This window comes from Pongo abelii, chromosome 11 (genome assembly GCF_028885655.2).
Source record: "Pongo abelii isolate AG06213 chromosome 11, NHGRI_mPonAbe1-v2.0_pri, whole genome shotgun sequence".
Classification (NCBI taxonomy): Eukaryota; Metazoa; Chordata; class Mammalia; order Primates; family Hominidae; genus Pongo; species Pongo abelii.
The window spans coordinates 89475198-89498742 of NC_071996.2; the positions used below are offsets into that span (position 1 = coordinate 89475198).

General features: G+C 34.4%; 1 protein-coding gene across 2 annotated transcripts in view; it reads left to right on the forward strand.

Annotated features, from left to right (window-relative positions):
- The window catches only part of ITGAV (integrin subunit alpha V), an 88260-nt gene that overhangs the window by 20671 nt on the left and 44044 nt on the right, over positions 1 to 23545 (forward strand). Inside the window, exons 3-6 of one of the 2 annotated variants that reach the window (XM_024243312.2) lie at positions 11192 to 11283; positions 14321 to 14435; positions 19705 to 19766; positions 22248 to 22293. In XM_024243312.2, the coding sequence (XP_024099080.2) occupies positions 11192 to 11283; positions 14321 to 14435; positions 19705 to 19766; positions 22248 to 22293 (315 nt within the window). The remainder of the gene's footprint in view (positions 1 to 11191; positions 11284 to 14320; positions 14436 to 19704; positions 19767 to 22247; positions 22294 to 23545) is intronic. The other variant, XM_054549575.1, reaches the window with a different exon arrangement.

Genomic DNA, 23545 nt, shown 5'->3' on the forward strand with positions numbered 1-23545 from the left:
CTATAATAGATTGCGATGCAAAACAATATTGAGACTATTCATGTAGCAAACCTAGACTGCTCATGTAGTCTGTTATCTGTTTTGCCTTTATGGCCGCATTAGTTTCCTGTTGCTTTTGTCATAAGTTACCAAAGATAACACATCTGTTATCTTTAGTTCTGGAGGTCAGATGTCCAAAATGGATTCACCGGGCTAAATCAAGGTGAGAAACTGTTTCCTTTCCATTTCCGGCTTGTAGAGCCATTGACATTCTTTGTCTTGTGGTTCCTTCCCTTATCTTCAAAGCCAGCAATAGCTACCGGGGTCGTTCTCATGCTGTATTACTTGAACATTGACCCTACTGCCCCCTCAACCTTGTGATTATAATGAGTCCACCCGAATAATCCAGACTTACCTCTTATTTCAAGGTCCTTAATTTGATCACTTCTGCAAAGTCTTTTTTGCCTTACAAGGTCACATGTTTATGTGTCAGTTTCTGGGAATTAGAAGTTGAATATCTCAGGGATATTATTCTGCCTACCACGGTGCCCTTTTATGTATTTTCTTTTTTAATTATTTGTTATTTTTTTCTTTAAAAAAGAGAGATGGGGTCTTGCTATGTTAGACCAGGCTGGTCTCAAACTCCTGGCCCCAAGCGATCCTCCCATCTCAGCCTCCCAAAGTGCTAGGAGTACAGGTGTAAGCCACAATTGATATTGGTTATACTGCAAGCTATGCTGAGGCAAGAACCATGCTTATATAAGTAGGCATTGCTGTCTCGTTCTTTTTCCCTTGGCAGCTTTGGTTATAAAGAATGCAAACTAGATTTAGAAGATGCAGGCTCAGATTCAGACTCTGATACTTATTAAGTGTGACCTTGGGCAAGCACCATCCACAATTTCCCCATTTGTCAAATAAGCATAATACCCACCTCTCAGGGTTGCCATGTAGATCAAATGAGGTAATGTCAGTCAGGCATGGTGGCCTGGTGGCTCATGCCTATAATCCCAGCGCTTCGGGAGGCAGAGGCAGGAGGATTGCTTGAGTCCAGGAATTTGAGACCAGCCTGGGCAACATAATGAGATCCCATATCTGATTTTTTTTTAAAAAGGTAATGTCTATGAAGGTATTAGGTTGGTGCAAAAGTAATTGTGATTTTTGCCATTACTTTCAATGCTTTGTAAACAAGAAAGCATTATACAGGTGAAGAAAGGATTGTTTATGTTTTACCCATACTAGAACTGTAGGGAACTAAATAAATACGGAAAAGGAAAGAAATAAAGATAATTGTGGATATTCTTAAATTGATTATAGCTTGGTTTGCATTTTAACTTCTGTTATTGTGACATTTGAGAAAATCCTCTTCTTATAACATGTTTTCCTTTTCTAGGGAAGCAGATACTACTGACAGACTGATCCTTGACCATGTTTCTTAGTAATGTGTTTTTTTTTTCCTCACAAAAAGATAGACTGCTAATGTACATTGAGAAAAGAGACCATGTATCACTGCCCTACGAAAGTCTCTTTGCTTAGAAATGCAGGCTTACCTACCTGTTTAAGTTTTTTGTTTTTTTTTTTTTAAAGGAGAAGCTCCTACCTTTATATTCCAAATACAGTGAATGGATGTCACCTACCACTAACCATTTCTGTCATACAGAAGGGCAGAGGTCAGATTACTCTTCTTCCTACCCAGAACAGCTTGCTGGAATGCTTGCCATTCGTTCCTAGAAGGGCCTGGCTGTAGGTTGAGAGCAAACCTTGGCTATGCTAGTTCTGTGGTCAAGAAAAATGCTGTGGAGTATTTTCTGGGTATAACTAGGCTTTGTATTTAATAGAGAATATAAAACATTTAGCTGTTTTCTAGCCTCTGCAGTACAGTTTCCATCTTGTTGCAATTAAAACACTCAGGCAGACCCTAAACTAACTTCCTTTAAGTTTTACTTCCTCCTGTTGATGAATTTTCTGTCTTCCAGAGTTGTGTCTCGGTATTTCTACCGTTGCAACTGTCCTGTAAACTAAAAAGTTAAAAAGAAAAGTAGTTTCCCTTCCCTTGTTAATACAAAACAAATTTATACTAAGGATTTTTTAAAAATAAAAATGTTTCTCCTGATATAATCTGTTATCCCCTGTTACAGAATTACACAGAGATCTGGTAAGCACTTTAGAAATCTTTTAGTCTAATTCCTTTATTACTAACTGACTGACAGTCATACAGTTAGTCAGTATTTTAATGTTTTCAGTATTTTACTGAAACCAAACTCACAAGCTCTTTTAAAGTCTCTTCCTTTCCCTGCTCACTTTGACCTGACTCAACCCATTCTTTAGGACTTAACATGGGATTGGCTTTTTTTTTTTAAATCCCCAGTAAAGAGGTTTTGTCTTAAAATGTTAGATGCTTTCAGGATCATTTCCTTTTCATGACTAGAAGGAAACAAACCAGCATTGATAAAGCAGTGAGTGTTTTCAAAAGGCCTGTATTCTTTGTGCTACACTCCAGCAGGACCACTGGAATTGCGCATGGAAGAAGAGGGAGATTTTGATTCTTTATTTGCTGTGGTAGTAATAACTAACTAACTCAATGAATACCAATCCCAGTGAAATGGGCTTCATTCCTGTTTTCCTCTGGTTGTGCTTTTCTGACTCTTTTTGTTTATTTTTGGGAAACAGCTGTATCTTATTTTATGTAAAAGATGTTTCTGGATAGTTCTATATAAATTAATAACACTTTTGCATGTCCATGGATTATGGTTGCAGAACTTATTTTTGTATATATAAATGATTTATTTTTCGAACACTTTGGATTTAGGGACCTTGGTCTCTTGGCCATTTTAAGTCAATACAGGTAAGCTTCAAGAGACATTTGAAGACACTTTGGAAGTTTATACAGCAAATTGTCCTTTCATTAATAGTACTAGTTCTAATATCTTACCACTACTTATTATTTGTCAGAGTTTCTTAAATAAATTAACAAACTGTATTTCCTTACTAAGTCAATGAAATCATTAACCACCAGTTTAGTCTTCAGTAGTATCTAGAATTTTTATTTTTTAATTAGTTATTTTATGCAATATTCTACTCTGATAGTTTAATTCTTTAATATAGAATAGAGGTTCCTAGGAAGGTTAGTGCTTAAAAAAAGAAGGAAGAGGTTCCTAGGAACGCTAATGCTTAAAGAAAGAAGAGCTTGTGTGATTAAAATTTTTTCTTGAATTTTATGAACTAAAACTCCTTTACATGTAAGAGATGAAAATGTAAACAAAGTTAATTAAGAGGGGATGTGGGAGCTTCAAACTAAGCTTTTGTATATGAGGATTGAAGGATATTTATCCACATTACTTTTTAAAAACCTTTAAAACATTTTATAAATAATGCATGTCCATTGATGAAAATATGAGAAAACCAGACCTACTTAAATCTCACCACTCAGGAAACCAAGGGCCATAGGATATACTTTTGTGTGTGTATTTGTGCATGTACCTTATGGCCTGTGTATATTCTCTGTGTGTGTGTGTCTGTGTGTAAATATACAAAGTACATAAAGTTATAATTTACTCTGTCTCCTATTCTGTTGGACATTCTGTTTGATATGCTTATTAGTCTTAGTTCATATTACAAAAAGTTCTTTTAGTTAATTTTTAAAAATTAAATTTAGAAGTCATAGGAATGTGTTTCAGGATTTCTGATACATATTTGCCAAATAGGAAAATACTGACACAAGCAATCTTTGAACGAAATTTGATACTATCTTCCTTTGCCTGACAGGTGAAAGATATATCTTGTTTTAATTTACATTTCTGTCATTTCTGGTAAGCTTGAGTCTTTTTTCATATGCTTATTAGCTCTTTCTGGGTTTTTAAATTTTGTTTTCTGTTATCCATTTACATTCTTGATCTATTATATTATTCATTTTTATTCTTGGTCTATTACTCTTCTGACACATCTATTTTTAATTAATTTTGAAAAAGTCGTTGTATATATATATATACATTTCTGTTCAATGCTACAGCTACTTTTTCTCCTGACAAATTTGTCCTTTTTAAAAACAGCTTTATTGAGATATAATTTACCATAACATTGACCTGTTTTAAGTGTACAATTCAATGAATTTTTACTATATTTATAGAGTTTTATAGCTATTACTACAGTCTAATTCCAGAGCATCTCCATTACCCTAAAAAGAAATGTGTCCAACATCAGTCTCTCCCCATTTGTACCTCCAGTCCTAAGCAGCTAGCTATTAATTTACTTTCTGTGTCTACATATTTTTGGTTTCGGATATTTTATATAAACGGAATTATATGATACATAGTCATTCATATTGTAGCATGTATCAGTGCTACATTCCATTTTTATTGCCTAACAGTATTCAACTGAATGAATAAACATTTTATTTATACCAGCAGATGCACATTTGAGTGTTTTCTGCTTCTTGGCTATTATGAATAATGCTACTATGAACATTCATGTGCAAATCTTTGTGTGGACATATGTTTTCCTTTCTCTTGCATAGATGTCTAGGAGTAGAATTGCTGCGTCATATGGTAATCTATATTTACCTTTTTTAAAAGCTGTCAAACTATTTTCATAAGTGGCTGTACCATTTTACATTTCTATTAGTAATGTATGAGGGTTTCAGTGTCTCTGTATCCTTATGGACGCTCATATTCTCTTTTTTATATTATAATAACCATCCTAATGAGTGTGAAGCCATATTTTATTGTGGTTTTGATTTGCATTTACCCAATGATGAATAATGTTGAACATCTTTTCTTGTGCTTACTGGCTGTTATTTCTTCTTTGGAGAAACATCTATTCAAATTCTTTGCTCATTTTTCATTTGGTTGTTTGTCTTACTGAGTTGTAGGAGTTTTGTTTTGTTTTTATATTATTTAGGATACAAGTTTTTAATCCAGTATTTGATAAGCAAGTAATTTCCCCAATTTTGAGGCTTGTCTTTCCACTTTTAAATGGTGTTTTTGAAGCACAAAAGTTTTTAATTTTAGTTGGCTAATATATCTACTCTTTTATCATTATGCTTTTGGTTTTCTAAATCATTGCCTAACCCAAGTTCATGAAGATTTATTTCCTTGTTTTCTTTTAAGAGTTTTATAGTTTTGGCTCTTACATTTAAAAATGTCTGTGATCTATTTTGAGTTAATTTTCTGGTATGGTTTGAGGTATGGTTCCAAATTATTTTTTTTGCATATGGGTAGCTAGTTGTCCCAGCATCATTTGTTGAAAAGACTGTTTCTTTGCCACTGAATTTGCTTGGCATCTTTGTCAAAAATCAGTTGACTGTGAATGTAAAGGTGCCTTTGATGTTAAAATGTACTATTTATGTACTACTAAAAATACTAAAAGTGTCACCATTATAAATATATCACTGTTGACTATTGTACACATTCAGATTTTAGGCATGCTAATATCTGAATATTTGCAGCTCTGAGTCAATGATATACCTTATTTCAAAATAGCATTGGGTTACAAATAAATGCATGATAACAGTAGTTGTCTGACCTCCAAATCATTTTCTCTCAAATTTCCCTTATAGTATTTATTGCTCTCTGAAAATATTTTATATAATTATATATTACTTTTCTCCTTGAAAAGCAAGGACTTACCTGTGTCGTTTAATGCTATATTACTAGCATGTAGACACAGGAGGTACCCATGATTTATGATTTATTTAAATATATTAATGGATAATCTAAGAGATTTCTTCCACTCACCTGTCCATTTTTACCTAATAAATAAGCATGCTTTATTGGATTTTTTTTTAAGCAAATTTGTTATAGGAAGTACAACTAAACAAGTGATGTTTGAAGTAAAAAGCTGCTTAAGAAAGTCTGTGAATTGTCTATGAATGCAGGGTGGTATTGTTTTAATAGACTTTTTTTCCTTTTTTTTTGTTTGTTTTTTTAGCAAAAAGTAAGTTAAGGACCTGAATTATTTCATTATTCATACAAGTCATAGTGATAAATAGGAACCAAGTGCCTAAAACCACATTTAGCTTCAAAATGGAAGTTTACTCTCTTGCTTTTCTAATGCTTTAGCATTCTTGTTCACTTTGGCCGTTTCACAAAAAGGTGACATAATCTTGATCCAAGGGATATTCTTTTGGCATGAAAAGAAGAAACAAAACATTTCGCTTAGGGTAAGAAGGTAATTGTATCTTAAAAATAAGCACTGCCCATAATTGTCCAGCAAGTTGAGTGCCAAATGTGTTGACAATGCCTTTGGAAACACCGGGGAAAAGAGTTGGCTGCTAATAAGGAGTAGAGTCGAAAGCTACGACAATCCATTTTTCTCATTTGCTTCTGTCCTCAAGCATGCAGTCATGGGAGTTTGATAAAATGCAAATGACAAGTTTCAAAACCTGGCAAAATAAACATGAAATTTTCAAGTCTCTAGTGATTTGCTTTCTTATTAACTTCAAGTTTCTCTAGCAAAGTTTTCCTCTGTATTTTTGAAAGTGGTAGCATAGAGCCTTATGTTAATTTATATAATACAGAGCAATTTCTTCTCAACTTTATTAGAGAAAGAGATTTAAAGATTATTAAATAAAATAATATTTAAGATTTAAGTTATTTAAATACTTTTATTTATTTAGATAATTAAATAAAATTATTTTATTGTGTGAGATACTCTTTTTTTCTTTTTTATTTATCTGAGTGAACAGAGCTAATCTTCCAATGGGTTTTGTGACTATGCACAGAAATCTTTCTATTCTTGGCTGTTGCCGGAGAAAGCATTTCTTCCAGCCCTTGAGTTTCTGCGGTTGTCTGTGTCCTGTTTCCTTTTCAAGTGTGTCAGCATAGTCCAGGCTATCTGAGGAGGTCCAACATCATCCTAAATGCTGACTTCAGGGCTGTGATTCAAAATATTTACTTCACTCACGTGCCTCAGGAGAGCTGCCAGTTTCACCCAGGTCATGAATGAACTTCTTGTCAGTTTGTCTGGAGAGCAGGCTTTCTTTTGCGTTCTCTTCACCCGCTCTATTTACACTTCCTCTGGGTGAAACTCCTATGTAATGTTGAATCAAGGATTTTAAGACTTGGTCTCCAAAAAAACAATTTTAATTAGTAAAGAAAAACTTCCTAATGAGCAAACTTCTTAAAAAGATGGTAACATGAGGTTGTAACACTGTTGCAGCTGAAGGCATTGAAAGCACTGGATGATGTTATTCTTTTTGAAGACCATTGACTAAGTTTTGGGTGCCAATGTATGCCAATGCATTATATCCAGTTATACTGGACTACTTTGGTTTCCAAAAAGATATGTCAAATTCGTACTGATTTTGCATGAATTTTCTAGCTTAAGCTAACCCTGATGTCCACAAAGACAGATATCCATAACTGTTAGGGCAAGGGATGTTTTTGATACTTTTTTAAAGAAATAGAAAACAGAACATGGTAGCTTTGCAAGCCTATGCTGCTTGACAGTGCCCAGCAGCATCTTGTGCCACCGTATACAAATTTAAAGAGAAGTAACGTTGGTTAAGAAAAACATTCATGGAAGTAAATTTTCAAAGTGGTAGGGAGAGATTGGATAACCTTTAACAAAGAAGAAATTTCACTTTTCAGGAATATAATAATTAAGAAAAAATGCTTAGCATAGACGGCAACTCAAAAATCCCATAAAGCCCAGTCTTAGCATGGCATAAAAGCTCTTGACAAAAGTGGGAATGTAAATTAATACAGCTACTATGGAGTACAGTACGGAGGTTCTTCTAAAACTACAAATGGAACTACCATATGATCTGGCAAACCCACTACCAGGCATTTATCCAAAGGAAAGGAAATCAGTATATCAAAGAGACATCTGTGTCCCCATATTTATTGGAACACTATTCACAGTCGCCAAGATATGGAATCAGTTCAGGTGTCTAACAACAGATGAATGGATAAAGAAAACATGGTGTATGTGTGTGTGTGTGTGTGTGTGTGTGTGTGTGTGTGTGTATGTTGCATGCATTAAATACATTATATATAATATATTTTATATATATATATATTTAGTGTGTACATATATTCCTGTCTGTGTTCAGGAATATGTATACACAGTGGAAAAATGTGGTGTGTGTACGTGTGTGTGTTCAGCCCTAAAAAGAATGAAGTCCTGTCATTTATAGCAACATGGATGGAACTGGAGGATATTATGTTAAGTGAAATAAGCCAGGAACAGAAAATTAAACACTGCATGTTTTCACTCATAGGTGGAAGCTAAGAAAAAGTTGATGTCATAGAAGTAAAACGTAGAAGATACTAGAGGCTGGGAAAGGTAGGGAGAATGGGAAAATAGAGATTTGTTTAAAGACACAAAATTACAGCTAGACAGGAGGAGTAAGTTCTAGTGTTTTCTACCACTGTAGGGTTATTATAGTTAAAAATAATGTATTATCTAATTTCAAATAGGTAGAAGGAAGGAATCGAATGTTCCCAACACAAAAAAGTGCTAAATGTTCAAGATGATGAACATGCTTATTACCCTGACCTGATAAGTATACATTATATGTGTTGAAACATCACTATGTACCCCATGAATATGTAAAATTATTATATTTCAATTAAGAAAAAAAGGCTCTTGGCCAGGCAGGGTGGCCCACGCCTGTAATCCCAACACTTTGGGAGGCTGAGATGGGCAGATCACCTGAGGTCACGAGTTCAAGATCAGCCTGGCCGACATGGTGAAACCCTGTCTCTACTGAAAGTACAAAAAATTAGCTGGGCGTGGTGGCATGTGCCTGTAATCCCAGCTACTTGGGAGGCTGAGGCAGGAGAATCTCTTGAACTCGGGAGGCGGAGGTTGCAGTGAGCTGAGATCGCGCCACTATACTCCAGCCTGGGTGACAGAGCAAGACTCCATCTCAAAAAAAAAGAAAAAGAAAAAAAAGGCTCTTGATAACCACTCCCTTCCTGACCATTCTTTCTAGTTATAGTGAACAACTCACCATTCTCTTAAAAAATTCAAGATTACCCACTCTTCTGCCTCTTTGCACAAGATTTTCTTTTGGCCCAGAAAACATTTCCTCACTTGTACTCACTTGTACTCATTTCCTTACTTTCCTATAACTCTTTACGGGTGCCTATACTATTTTCCACCATAATTGCTTGTTCCTGTGATTATCTCTTGTGTTAGAGATATGTTTCCATAAGAGGCAGACTACCATTTCATCATGGGTTAGCATCATGAATAGACAGACACACCTGAATTTTCAGTTAGGATTTGAATCAAGAGTGGAGGGAATAAAGTTTCCGGGCAAGAAGACCTTGGACACAAATGCCTGCAGGTGGGAATAAGCATGACTTGTTTCAGAGACTAGGGACGAAGGATAAGAGAACTCTTCCGCATAAAAATGAGTATATCAGCCAGGCATGGTGGCTTACACCTGTAATCTCAGCACTTTGGGAAGCTGAGGCAGGTTGATCCCTTGAGCTCAGGAGGTCAAGACTAGCCTGGACAACATGATGAAACTCTGTTTCTACAGAAAATACAAAAATTAGCCAGGCATGATGGCATGCATCTGTAGACCCAGCTACTCTGGTGGCTGAAGTGGGAGGATCGCTTCAGCATAGGAGGTTGAGGCCACAGTGAGCTGTGATCACACTACTGCCCTCCAAAAATAGAAATATTCCTAAATTTGAAATTGAGGGAGATGTAGGGGATTGATTAAATAAAGTATTCTATGGCTGTTTAATGGGCTACTACACAACAATGAAAATGATACTATAGGTCTGCCTTTATAAGTGCCATATTAAGGGAGAAAAACATACATATATTTATAAAATGATAATTTTAATGTTATCTTAAATATTGACTTAATATCAATTTTACATATAAAAAATATGCATGTATTCATGAAACAAGTCTTTAGGATAGATACTAATGTGTTAACAGAAGTCATTTCTTTATGGTGGGGTTATGGTATTTAGATCTATCTTTATGGCTTTGTTTTATGTTTTGGTTTGTTTTGTAATGAATAAGACGTCTATAATTAGAGTAAATACAATAAAGTGTTAAAAGGGCGAGAAGGTACCATTGGTCTTGTACATATATTTTGTACTTATTGATTGCTATGTCTTAAAAATTATTTTGAAAATTTTCAAACCTATAGAAAATTTGAATTTCAGTAATACAATGAACGAACAATACACTTGTTCACCTAGCTTCACCCATTGTTGCAGATATTGTTACACTTATCCCTAAATACTTCAGCATGTATCTCCTAAAAACTAGGACATTTTCTTATGTAAGTACAATATAGTCATCACATATTAGAAATGAATTATTATGAATAATATTAACAGTAACAATGTAACTATTGCTGAATTAAACATTATTACTGTTACCTACTCTAGTTCACAATTCAAATTTCCACATTTATCCCAATAAAGTCCTTTGTAACTTTGAAAAAAAAATTATTTGGACATAAAATTCAATCAAAGATCACATCTTGCATTCGGTCGACATGTCTTAGTGGTCTCTTTTAATCTAGAAGTGTTTCCTACTCTTTTTGTCTTTCATGATATTGACATTTTTGAGGACTCTATCCCAGGTGTCCTGTAGGCAAGTATACTTATATTGGTAAGAATATAGTGATGTTTGGTCTATCCCAATGTATTGTTTTGTTTTGGACACTGGAATTTTAGTGTATAGAAATAATTTTCTCAATAGTGAGGGCTGAAGTAATAAAAATAAATGTTTGATTGTAGTGAGCCATATTGAATTCTTTTTTCTACCAACCAAATCAAGTTTCCTGGATTCTAATTCTTGCATTGTTATGTCATAGGCACACGTCTCAGTCTTGTCTTTTATAGCATTTTACACAAAGATGTTTCATAGCATTTAATTTTCATAATTGTCTTTATGCCCCACAGGAAGATCTTCTGGGAATAGGCGATCATACGTATTTGTTTAATAGTTAATTATCTAACAGTTGAGCAACTGGAAAACTTTTTCAGTCGTGTATTATGATAATTAATGGGGCTAATAATAACACTGAGACACTTCTGGGTCATCATGTATTCTATGTTTCTGATTAGTTGAAAGTCTCTAATGTATATAAACTGTATATGAGAAAAATAACCAGTGGAATGTTTGATTAATCAGAGGTGTACTATTTCTCAACCTAGCTGGGGATAAAAATAAACTGTTATATTAAGAATAGTATATTCTTTGTGAGTGTCTTACCACTCACAATATTCTTTTTTAGGCAATAGAGATTATGCCAAGGATGATCCATTGGAATTTAAGTCCCATCAGTGGTTTGGAGCATCTGTGAGGTCGAAACAGGATAAAATTTTGGTAAGTCTTCTGGATATTTACTCACAGGTGAGTTTAGTCAGTTTATGTGGAGACACAGAAGGTTTTATATTTTCAGGCTGATAGTAAAATTCAGTATGCTCAAGGGTGCAGGGTATAACAACATAAGATAGCTCTGATCAAAGGCCGCTCTGTCCAAGGAGGCCATCTCTCTTGCCCTTCTTGTACAGGCTTTCACATTTTTTCACCCTCATTCCTACTTTGTTTTACCTGCCCCACTTGACAGTTCCTATCAGTTTATTTCCACCTAGCCAAGTATAGGAATAGTGTGGCTTTTGTTAACAAGTGCTTTAGTACTTCCTCTCTCTCTCTCTTTTTTTTTTTTTCTTTCCCCGAGACGGAGTCTTGCTCTGTCACCCAGGCTGGAGTGCAGTGGTGCGATCTCGGCTGACTGCAACCTCTGCCTCCCAGGGTCAAGCAATTCTCCTGCTGCAGCCTCCCGAGTAGCTGGGATTACAGGCACCTGCCACCAGGCCTGGCTAATTTTTGTAGTTTTTAGTAGAGACAGGGTTTTGCCATGTTGGCCAGGCGTGTCTCTAACTCCTGACCTCAGGTGAGCCACCAAGCCTGGCCACTTCCTCTCTTGAAAATACGACACGATGTTGAAGTGGAATACAGAACAAAGAAAAAAAAAATAACAACCTTCCTTCACCTCATCTCCCCCTATGCCACTGTCCATTCCTCTGCTCTTCTTCTCAAACACTTTCTGAAATGTTTTCTATGGTAACCATCGTAGTTCTTTACTTCACATTCCCTTTCCTATGTCATCATTGACTTTCAGGTCACTGAAATCCACTAGCATTTATACATATGTGCATACATACACACCATTATGTTTTGTTTTCTCTGCTGGTATTTATTTTTATCTTTATTACACTCTCAGCATTATTCAGAAAGGTCAACATCCTTTTTTTTAAGAACTAAATTTTTCTTCTCTTTGTTTCTGTGAACTGTATTTTCCTGGTTTTTCTCCTATCTTACTGGCTGCTCTTTTGTAGTCTCCTTTAATGGCTTCTCTTACGTTCAGTTTCCAAATATTGGGGTGTCCTTGATCTCTATTTAGCTTCCTTTGCTTCCTCTAACTACAACTTTTACCTAGAGGTTCCTAGCCTATCCCATGGCTGTAAGTATAATCCCCAAATCTATACTTCTAGCTTTTAATTCTCCCTGGATCCTTAAAGACATATTTCCAGACTACCTATTTGGCTTCCAAATGAACGTGGCCAAAATAGGACTCTTGTTTCCTTCCATCAAAGAAGAAAAACAAATAAAAAACTATTATTATATATATTTCCCAATTTTTTAGGAGGCCTGGCTTTCCGCCCTATTCACTAGTGAGCACTCACAATCTGCCTCAAAAATATATCTCACATTTATCAGTAGATCTACATGTCTGCTGTTTCTACCATGCAACAAGCCACCATCATTAGCCCCTTGGACCACTGCAACGGCTCTTCTCATCCTGCTGCTGCTTCTCTTACCCTAACTGCAAGAAGGACCAGAATGAACCAGAGCATTTTACCTTCTTGATTAAAACAGTCAAGTGGCTTTCTGTCACTCTCTGCATAAGTATGACAAGCTCATACTGCCTTAAAAACATCTCCAAAAACAAGTCACTGGCTATGTCTTTGGCCTCCTCTCACTCCATCTCACATACTAAAGCCAGGCTTGTCTTTATTTCTTATACATTCCAAATCATTTCAGTTAGTACCTTAGTGTTTGTGTTTCCTCTGCTTGTATTAGTTGTCTTTATGATTTCTACTTGGCTAGCCCTTTGTCATTCAGATTTCAGCTGTCACTCAGATTTCAGAGACCGCTCCCCCTATTTTAATTATTTACATAGTATTTATTATTGCCTTTATTTTTTCATCTAATTATGCTGCATAGGGAAGGATTTGCTTAGGAGGTGAAGTTTCAGCAGACTTTAAAGGATGTGCCACATTTCAGCAATTGGAGGTGAAGGATGGGGTTAAGAGTGGGGATGTTCTAGGCAGAAAGAGGTGCAAAGAAGCAGGAGTAAGTAAAAGGAGCACGCCACCCACTCTGGAGCGTCAAGTACGTGTAGAGAAGTAGCTGCTATGACCTACTTTCACTGTTTTCAGGGTATATATACAATAAGTCAGTATTGATGTTCTGCAGTGCTTATGTTAGCACTTTGCTTCAAAAAGTATTATAGAAAATCAACCTTTTTCACTAAATGAATTGTTACACATTTGGTAGATTACTGTGTTGTTAAAGCATTCATTACTCTACTGCTGTATGTGGTATTACAGTCTAGAATGCTGAAAATAAAAAGGTCATGGTTTATTTGGAAAGTAAATAAAATAAGTACTGCACATTATTTTACTCTCTTAATAAACTATTTTCTATATAATTTAGGGGGTGTATTCCATATGCATGAGTGTTACTTAGTTCAAAAGCTAATTTGGTCTCTACCTTTAGCATAGCATATTACATCAAGAAATATACTACCTGAAATAACAATTTTGCTAACTATTTTGAAAAAAAATTGGACTACAAATATGGTCTTCAGAATAATGTGAGAAAAAGACTTCATTTAATATCTTTATTTACCACTATGATAAGAAATTTAAGGTATAGGATAGGTTTGATTAATTTCTATGAATGCTTTGAAAGTTGGCCAGGTGTGGTAGGTATGGTGGCTCACAACTAGCACTTTGGGAGGCTGAGGCAGGAGGATTGCTTGAGTTCAGTTAGAGACCAGCCTGGGAAACATAGTGAGACCCCGTTTCTACAAAAAAATTTTTAAAAATTTGCCAGGCATGGTGGCATGCGCATGTGGTCCCAGCTACTCAAGAGGGTAAGGCCAATTACTTGAGCTCAGGAGTTCAAGGCTGCAGTGAGCCATGATCACATCACTGCCCTCCAGCCTGGGCAACAGACTGAGACCCCATCTCAAAAAAGAGAAAGTGGTATTATATTCTGAAGTAGTATAGAGCATCTGAAACACTAAATTTTTAGAAAATCTTCATGTCATGGACTAAACCTTTGATTTTAGGCCTGTGCCCCATTGTACCATTGGAGGACTGAGATGAAACAGGAGCGAGAGCCTGTTGGAACATGCTTTCTTCAAGATGGAACAAAGACTGTTGAGTATGCTCCATGTAGATCACGTATGTATAGGATATTGTACCAGCTTTTAAGAAGAGGGGTGGGAAGCCTAGTTTGTTAAAAATGTATGTATGTGTGTGTGTGTGTGTGTGTGTGTGAGAGAGAGAGAGAGAGATTAAAAGATATAGACGTATTATGATGATAACAAAATGAAAACAATCCTACTAATGTAAAGATATTACAAATGTGAAGTAAACAGGTTTACTTTTTCTAAGAAATCATTTTCATCTTCCTTCGTTAGTATAATAATAATTACTACCTGATTTTAAGAACCTGTATTTTTGATGACTAATAGTCAAAAGATGCTCAGTTGAACTTCTCTTAACAGAGAAGATGTAGACCCCACAACTAAAGATTCTGATTCAGTAGGTCTACGTCAGGCCTGGGTACCTGCACTTTTAACAGACTCTACAAGGCAATTCTGATAGATACCAAAGTTTGCGAACTCCTGCTTTATATTAACAATGATGTTGAAAATAAAGAATATTATGTCTTAAATAGCTAAAGTTTATATAGGAGGATGAACATTGAACTCAGGAGTCTTGACTCTGAATTTTCCTGCTCTTAATCAATTTCTTTGTTAACCTGCTACCAAGCCCACTCCTTTTTGGTGATCCAGAGGATTTTATGCTCTTTGCTAATATTACTTGAAATTTCAAAAGGAATTAATATCATGGCTAAAGATGACTTCAAGCAATTATAATTTTGATTATGCTTTTCCAAAATCTCTACATCTTCTTCTCTTTGGAGATTCCAGTCCTTTTGTGCCCCGCTACCCTTTGTTGAATTGGATACTGCTTTAGATCTTCCTTGTACCAGAAGCATAAAAATAGATTACTGAAATGCAGTATAGTGTTTATGCCTAAAGCCCTTAGGCCATTATTTTTTGGGTTCCATTGGTCACCACATAGTTTATTAGAGAAAATTAGTAACAAAAGCACAACATGTAAGACTCTTACTCCTACATTTGTTTTGTCCATGTTAGGTGACATGTGACACCAGGTCAAAGGAACTATTCTGTCCTCCAAATTCTAAGTAGCTGAACCTACGGGAAACTGCAGATTATTTCAATAAACACTTATTTTCTTAGCCCAACACTTTGATCCTACCTGTTATAAGTGGGAGGTGAACATTAAAAGAGTGATACCTACTCAGATCTGTATTGTGTGTTAGGAAAGAGAAAAAATCAAGTTAGAAAGCATACACTGCACAGGATGAGGGAAATTGAGGCTTTATCCTCAGTGCTTGGATGCCATCTGTACTGCCATCTTTATGTTGGTATTTTGGTTATGGTACTGTCATCTTCGGTGGTATGTAGAGAATCTGAAGATTAAATTTGTATTTTTAATTTCTATATTGCAAAAATATTCCTATTTGAGAAGATAATTTTATAGCTATGAAGAATGAGTTAACCCTTGTATGCCAAGTTTGTTACTTATTACTTATATGATGTACACACACACACAATACACTCTTATTTTCATTTGATGCATGTGGGAACTGAGATTCACATAGTTGAAGCAATTTTATTTCCACATCTCATGGGGTTGAGAGTGGGGATATTCTAGGCAGAAAGAGATGCAAAGAAGCAGGAGTAAGCAAAAGGAGCAAGCCACCCACTCTGGAGCATCAAGTACATGTAGAGAAAGTAGCTGCTATGACCTACTTTCACTGTTTTCAGGGTACATATAGAATAAGTCAGTGTTGATGTTCTGAATGGTCAAATGAGGATTTAAACCCAAGTTCGTCTATTTCAAAAGAACCTTTCCTCTACATTATTCACAATAGAAAATGTTTTCCATTTCAGTTGCTTCTGTATTAAGCACAGCTTTTCTACAAAGAATACCTCCTGCTTTCATGACCTAGGTTTGGATAATTCCTGATATGTAAGAATACATGGAACTCTCCTGAAAACATGCATTTTAACGATGATTCCCTTGTTCACAGAATGCTTTTATTTGGTTTAGGCACAGAAATTATAAAGTCATTTAAAGCCATATTTTCTAAGGTATTTAACATCCAAATCAGGTCAATGAACTGTGGCTTGTGGGCCTCTTTTTGTGAATAAAGTTTTATTGGAATACAGCCACACCCGTTTGTTGGTGTGTTATCTATAATGATCTAGTACAGTTGTGAGAGTTGAGTTGCCACACCATGTGGCTCCTGAGCCTAAAATATTTACTGTTCAGCTTTTCACAGAAAAAGTTTGCTGAACCTTGATCTAAATAATAAAACCTCAATCTTAGGAAAAGCTTAAAGAACAGTCTCAAAAAACAAAAAAGCAAAGTGCATGCCTTTGTTTCTAATAGGCCTGGCACTTTCAGTAACGCTTGATTATTGTACATGCTTTTTGATTCAACCTTTGAAATGTTAAGCCACCTATAATAGGCCTAAATTGTGAGGGGCATCTTGTTCAGAGAAGAAGACTCAGGAGTGGAAGTCTGAGAACCTGGGTTATATTCTGACTTTCTGCTGACAATTCACCTATAGCTGTGGGTAATTCACCTAACCACTCTGGTCCTTTGTTTCATCATTGGTAAAACACCAATTCACACAAAAAACTTCAGAGGTATAAATTTAGTGTTTTTTATCTGTTTCATACTTCAATAAATTATGCAAACCAATAATTGGTTTTATGATATGATGTCAGTTTTGTAGGACTACACTGCTAACTTTTTAATAACTTTGCTTGTCTTGTGGGTTGTTTTGTTTATTTGATTGTTTGCTTTTGGGTTTTTTTTTTTTTTTTTTTGGTGGTTAGTTAGTTTGGTTAGTTGGTTTGTTCTGTTTTTAACCTGACTTATATGGACACCCTGGACAAGGAACTTCACTGTCTGTCACTAACTTACCTTATTACTGATTACATTTGCTTTCAGCTTTTCATAACTGCATGATAAAACCTCAGATCTTAGGAGAAAAACATAAAAAACAACCTCAAACAACAAAAAAGCAAAATTACTTAGGGAAATTAAGTAACTTGACCGTGGCTAACCAGCTAGTAAATAAAAGAGTATAGACCTGACCCCACGTGTGTCTACACCACTATACTTCACTATCTCAAATCAACAATATACTTATCATTTCCTGAGTAATGACAAAGGACGTTATGCAGTAGACCAGATGTTTTTCTGTTCTAAATTGCCTAGCCACGAATCATATGATGCGAATACCCTTTCAACTCCATGCTCAGACTGAATCTTTTGTTCCTTCTGTCTGCTTTCTGATGCTAATATTATTTGAACATAGATTTTTCTCAGTAATGATTTCTAGTTGGCTTTTCCTTTCCTTTTGTCATTACTCAGGGAATGATAAAGATATTATTGATTTGAAACAGTACAGTGTAGTGGTATAGACACACCTGGGTTCAGATCCTACTCTCTTATTTACTAGCTGGTTGGCCATGGTCAAGTTACCTAATTTCCCTAAGCATCAGTTTCCCTATCTGTACAAAGTATTGAGTAATAATGGTATCTCTTATCGGATTGGTATAAAGACTTAAAAAGATAATGTCATGTAAAATGCTTTAGCATAATACCTGACTCAGAGTAAAGGCTTAATAAACCCTAGCTGATCTTACTGTCAGAATCAATAATATTACTATTTGTAATATAATTACCAGACTTAACAAATGGGAGAAGTATTAACCATCTGCAGGAATAAGTACCAGAGCCTGCATCAAATAGTTTATATTCAACATGAAGTCTTTAAATTGGCAACAGCACTCAGTTTAATATATACCTGTTAAGAAAATTTTAAGAGACAGTCATGCTTTTTAGCTGGATACTCTGGGAAACCAAATAAAGCAGATAATTGTACAGTATGATAATCAAAAAAAGGATGTCTTTATAAATAGCTTGAAATAGTTCCCCAGATGCAAATTGAATAAAGGAAATAAATAGCCGACTTGATCTAACTTGAGGTTAGAGCAGAATTCCTTAGTCTGATTCACTGGACGCTGGAAACCCCAGCCCCACATTTTCCCACTCCCTCTTGGTTAGAAAAATTTACGTTGGTTTAGCATTATACTCTTGAGGCTATTTTCTTTCAAAAAAAAAAAACTTTTTAAAAATTTAGATATTAAGTGTGTAATATTTGGGCAGTTTCCAGGCTTTAAAAATGGGTTCAAAATTTCTGATGGGATTATTTGGCAGAAGTTCTTAGAAGTTTGTCCTTATGACTGAAAACAGGTATTTTTGGTTCCTGTATTTGGGTGGCAAACAAAGTAACAGTACAACTTTAATGTATTTGTAACATTGGCCACAATAAGTCTTTGATAACTGAAGGATAGTGTTTTCCATTGTTCTGTTTTATCCTCAAAGTAAAATAAGGGGGAAGTGTTCAGATTCATCCTTACATGTGTTCTAGGTACTGTATTGCTCATGATTAAAATTAATTTAAATTAATTGGCTAATTGTTCAGAATTAATCCCTTTCTATGAGAACGACTAAAAAGGGAACAACTACAAAAGAGGAAAACTATTGAGCCTACTATGGTTGGAAAATACTTGGAAGTGTCATTTAAAGATGGTTACTTTAATTAGATCTCCATACTAAACGTGTGAGGATAGCTTTATATTTTACTTTTTGAAGAGCATTAAGTTCTGGTCTGTCCATTTCCTGAAATTCTGAGCCATGTTATTCATCTCTTGTTGTTGGCTCTAAAACGTATGTATCTATTTGCTGCTATTCATAATAACAAAGATCTTAGCAAAGACCTAGCAATCTTAGGGTAATAGGAAGAAAGAGGAATTTCAGATTGGAATTTTTAACTTGCAGATCACAACTTGTTAGTGTTTTACGAAATCAGTGTAGTGGGTCACAACCACTATAGTTTTTCTAAAAAAAAAAAGAATGAAATAAAATAGAAAATGTCAGAGTGTATTCTATATAATAATACAAATATTGTTTCGTAAGATTTTAAGTTGTTATCTATATATTTTATACACACAATGTGTGTTGGGTTGTGATACAAATTATAATCTTTTTGTGGATTTTGGTTAACAAAAGGGCTTAAAATTTATCATTTTAGTTGGTTTCTTTGTTCTCTGGTGACTGGTTCAGGTATTTAATCTTTGTTTCCGTATCTGAGTAAATGGTGCTGATAAACATGCATACTCTCTTGGAATGTGGTAATAACTAAGTGCCCGAGTGAATGACCACTCTCAGAAATTGGTACATTGTCTTATGATTCTAGTGATACCAGGTTTTCTCATGTTTTGTTTTGTGTTGTTTGTTTTTGGGTTTGTGTATATTTCCAATCTTTTTATTTTAGAAGATATTGATGCTGATGGACAGGGATTTTGTCAAGGAGGATTCAGCATTGATTTTACTAAAGTAAGTTGTCATTTAAGACCGAATGAGATTCACATCTACCTTATTGACTAAACTGTGGTTAAAAATAAACTGGTCAATACCTCAGCTCCTTTACAGCTGTTACCTCTTTAATGAAAACAGTTAATAAAACGATCCATTCATTTTGACATTCTTTGTCTTATATTATTCCCTCCCTAGTAAACATTGCTTATTTGAAATAGGGAGACATCCCCCATCACTCTGGGAATGGAGGAAAGTAGACAATCTCCTCAGTAAATGATAGGTAACTATTATGACTTAATATTAAAATTTCCAGTTATATGAATTTATGGCATATTAAAGTTTTCTATTTTTAATTAAAGTTGTTTTTCTTACAAAAGCTATCAATGAGAGCTTTATTACAAAATTAGAGTTACATAAAAGCTGGGAAACATGTATGTTTGCCATCTATTATGTGCCTATAGGCACTATGTGAAGCTGACTTCACTTACATAATGTGTAATAATTGTAAGAAATCTCATAGGCAGGGCTCTATGTATTTTTAACTAAATTAATATTCTCTTCAGAATTGATATTTTTAATCTATTTTTTGAAAATAAGACTTCCATTTAAATGTTCAAAGGTAAATTTTCTGAAGTACTTTTCTTTATTTACTTTTCTTTTGTGTGTTTATTTATTTTGGTGGTGGGGGAGTATGCACATTTTGAATATCAAATTGAGAATATTTTTTCTAGAGAAGTCTAAAAAATATGTTGATTGATTATAGGTAGACCTTCCTTAGAAAGCTTATATGTAGGCTTTCTTAGAAATGTGAACAAAGAGGAGTGCCTTAAATGTATGAAAACAACTGAAATTGAAATAATATGATGCATAAGAACTAATAAAGCATTTTCTTATTCTTCAAAAATTTGTAGGCTGGGTGCAGTGGCTCATGCCTGTAGTCCCAGCACTTTGGGAGGCTGAGGAGCAGGATCACTTGAGCCCAGGAGACCAGCCTGAGCAACATAGTGGGACACCATCTCTACAAAGAATTAAAAATTAGCCAGGCATGGGTGACATGTGCTTGTGGTCCCAGCTATTCGGGAAGCTAAGGCATGAGGATTGCTTGAACTGCAGTGAGTGAGGCTGCATTGAGCCAATGTTCATGCCACTGCATTCCAACCTGGGCAACAGAGCAAGACCCAGTCTCAATTTTTTTTTTTAATTTTATTTTATCTGTATTTGTATTTTATTAATTTTTTTTCTAGACTAGGTACTGATAATTATAGTTAACTCTTCTTACTAGGTAATTTGTTTTTAATACTCTAAATTTCATACTATATTACTCAAAATTCAGAATGTAAGTAAGCCAAAGAGAGATAAAGTATATTAATAAATGTTAGGTTTAAACTTGTATGATACATTTCCAAATAGGTATTATATATTTTTAAAATGTATAATGTCCATCTTTTCTGTATTTATGCCTATACAACCATAACCCCAGAAGTACTCTCATACTGTGAAAGTCATTGCTAAATTAGGTGTTCACTTTCTTAAACACATTTCTGAGAAAAGGGTGTCTTTTTAGGGCAGATGACTTAGAAGTGTCTTTTATGTAGCCAAGGCAAAAGATTGTCTATTGAAAGCTTGGAAGGGCTATATGTACATTTGGAGGGGAAAAAAAATTTATCTTACCTCCAGCAAGAAGAGATTTCTTAAATATTGTGCTCAAACACAATATACCTAGAATTAGACACTTTTAGTTAGTTAAATATAAGAAATGCTAGGCATAATTTGTATATATATAATAATACACCCTGAAAATTTTATTCTCAACTTCACTTCTGTTTAGATCTGAGACACTAAAAATATTTCCTTTAGCAGAAAATTCTTCAATGATTATAGAAAGAAAATTTGCTGTATATAGTCACAAATTTAATATACAAAATTAAGAAGTGAATTTAAAAAATTGTAACCTGATAATATTTTGCATTAGTGTCTCATTTCAAATATGTGAAGCAGCCAAGATCCACAAAAGTGTATATTTTCATATACTGAATGAATATATTAAAACGTTTCTTTTAAATTTTATTTTAGAAAAGATACAGTGAAAACCACTGAAACTGAGTTAGATGAATTTGAGATTTATGATTTTGTTTGCTTTAATATATATTAGATAGATAGATAGATAGATAGATAGATAGATAGATAGATAGTTAGACAGACAGACAGATAGATATAAATCTCAGCACTTTAAGAGGCTGAGCTGGGAAGATTGCTTAAAGCCAGGAGTTTGAAACCAGCCTGGGTAAGGGAAGACCTTGTCTGTACAAAAAAGAAAAAAAAGAGTATCTTATTAAATTTTAAAAAATATAATTAACCTGGTAATGATATAAAGATACAATACTGTATTGTTCAGTCATATATACATATACATATATATCTTATGTTTTTCATTGATTTCTATTTTGAGAGATATTTGTTCTTTAAATATATATCTTTTTGTTGTGTGATTTCATCTAGGCTGACAGAGTACTTCTTGGTGGTCCTGGTAGCTTTTATTGGCAAGGTAGGTTAATATTTTTTAAATTACAATTGGTGACTATGTGTCGCTGATTCACCTGGCTAATTGTATGCCTATGACATTTTACAAATTATTTTAAAGAAAGAAATGGAAATACAATTAAAGTATATAAACACTCCATTTTACACAGTGTTTTTTAAAATAATATATATAATATATATTAAATATGTGTATATTCCTAGAAGAAAATAAACTGAATATTTAAAAAGTAAATACATACTTTTATGTTAAATATATTTTAAAAGTAATTATATAAAGTAATTTATTTTTATTGTGTGTGATATATACTTCTCCATGTCTGTACTCTAGGGGCCATGACATAGTCATTAGGCAGTGTGCGAAACCAATCTGTATAGGCCAGCTGTGGCATTCTAAAAGTTGAAGGTTTTGAAAGTATTTTGAAGTTGCTCATTAGGATATTTGTCATTATTTTCTTATTACTGATATTGAGAATGATCTCTAAGTGTTTGGGGACTTCTTAAAAATTGAAGCTGGGAATGGTGGTGTAGGCCTGTAATCCCAGCTACTCGGGAGGTTGAGGCAGGAGAATCACTTGAACCCAGGAGGAGGAAGTTGTAGTGAGCCAAGATCATACCACTGTACTCCAGTCTGGGAAGCAGAGCGACACTCTCTCTCAAAAACTATATATAAAATAAAATAAAATTAGAGGATCTTAATAGGTTTTTAAAAAATAGTAAACTGGCATTGATATAAAGATACATTATTATATTATTATATTCAGTCATTCTGGGAGGCCTAATTAAATTACCATTTGAACATATGTACAACAGATTATTGTTGACAGTTTGAAAACAGATAACTAAAACTTTATTTGCTTTCTTTATGTTTCTTTATGTATCATTAGAGATACACAATTATTTATCTCATTAATATATTGACATGTTTAGTTTCTGCTAAAAGGTGGCATTTATGAGGTGAACTATTTTGTATTAACATTCTGATATTCAAGCATTGTCAGTGTTTGGAAGAATTAGAAAACCTTTGACTGGATTGATTTGAAAGTTTCAAATTTTACTCTGTTTTCTACACTATGCTTTCCTGACTTGCTTATTTGTAGAAAAACTCATGCTTGCTTTTGCCTTATGGAGAGGGAAGCTAAAGAAAGAGATTTGCTGGAGGATGACAGGATGGAAGGAGAATAAGAAGGAATGAAAACTAGGAATACGTGAAATATTGAAAGGGAAGGCAAATGAGGGAATAAAAAAATAGAAAATTC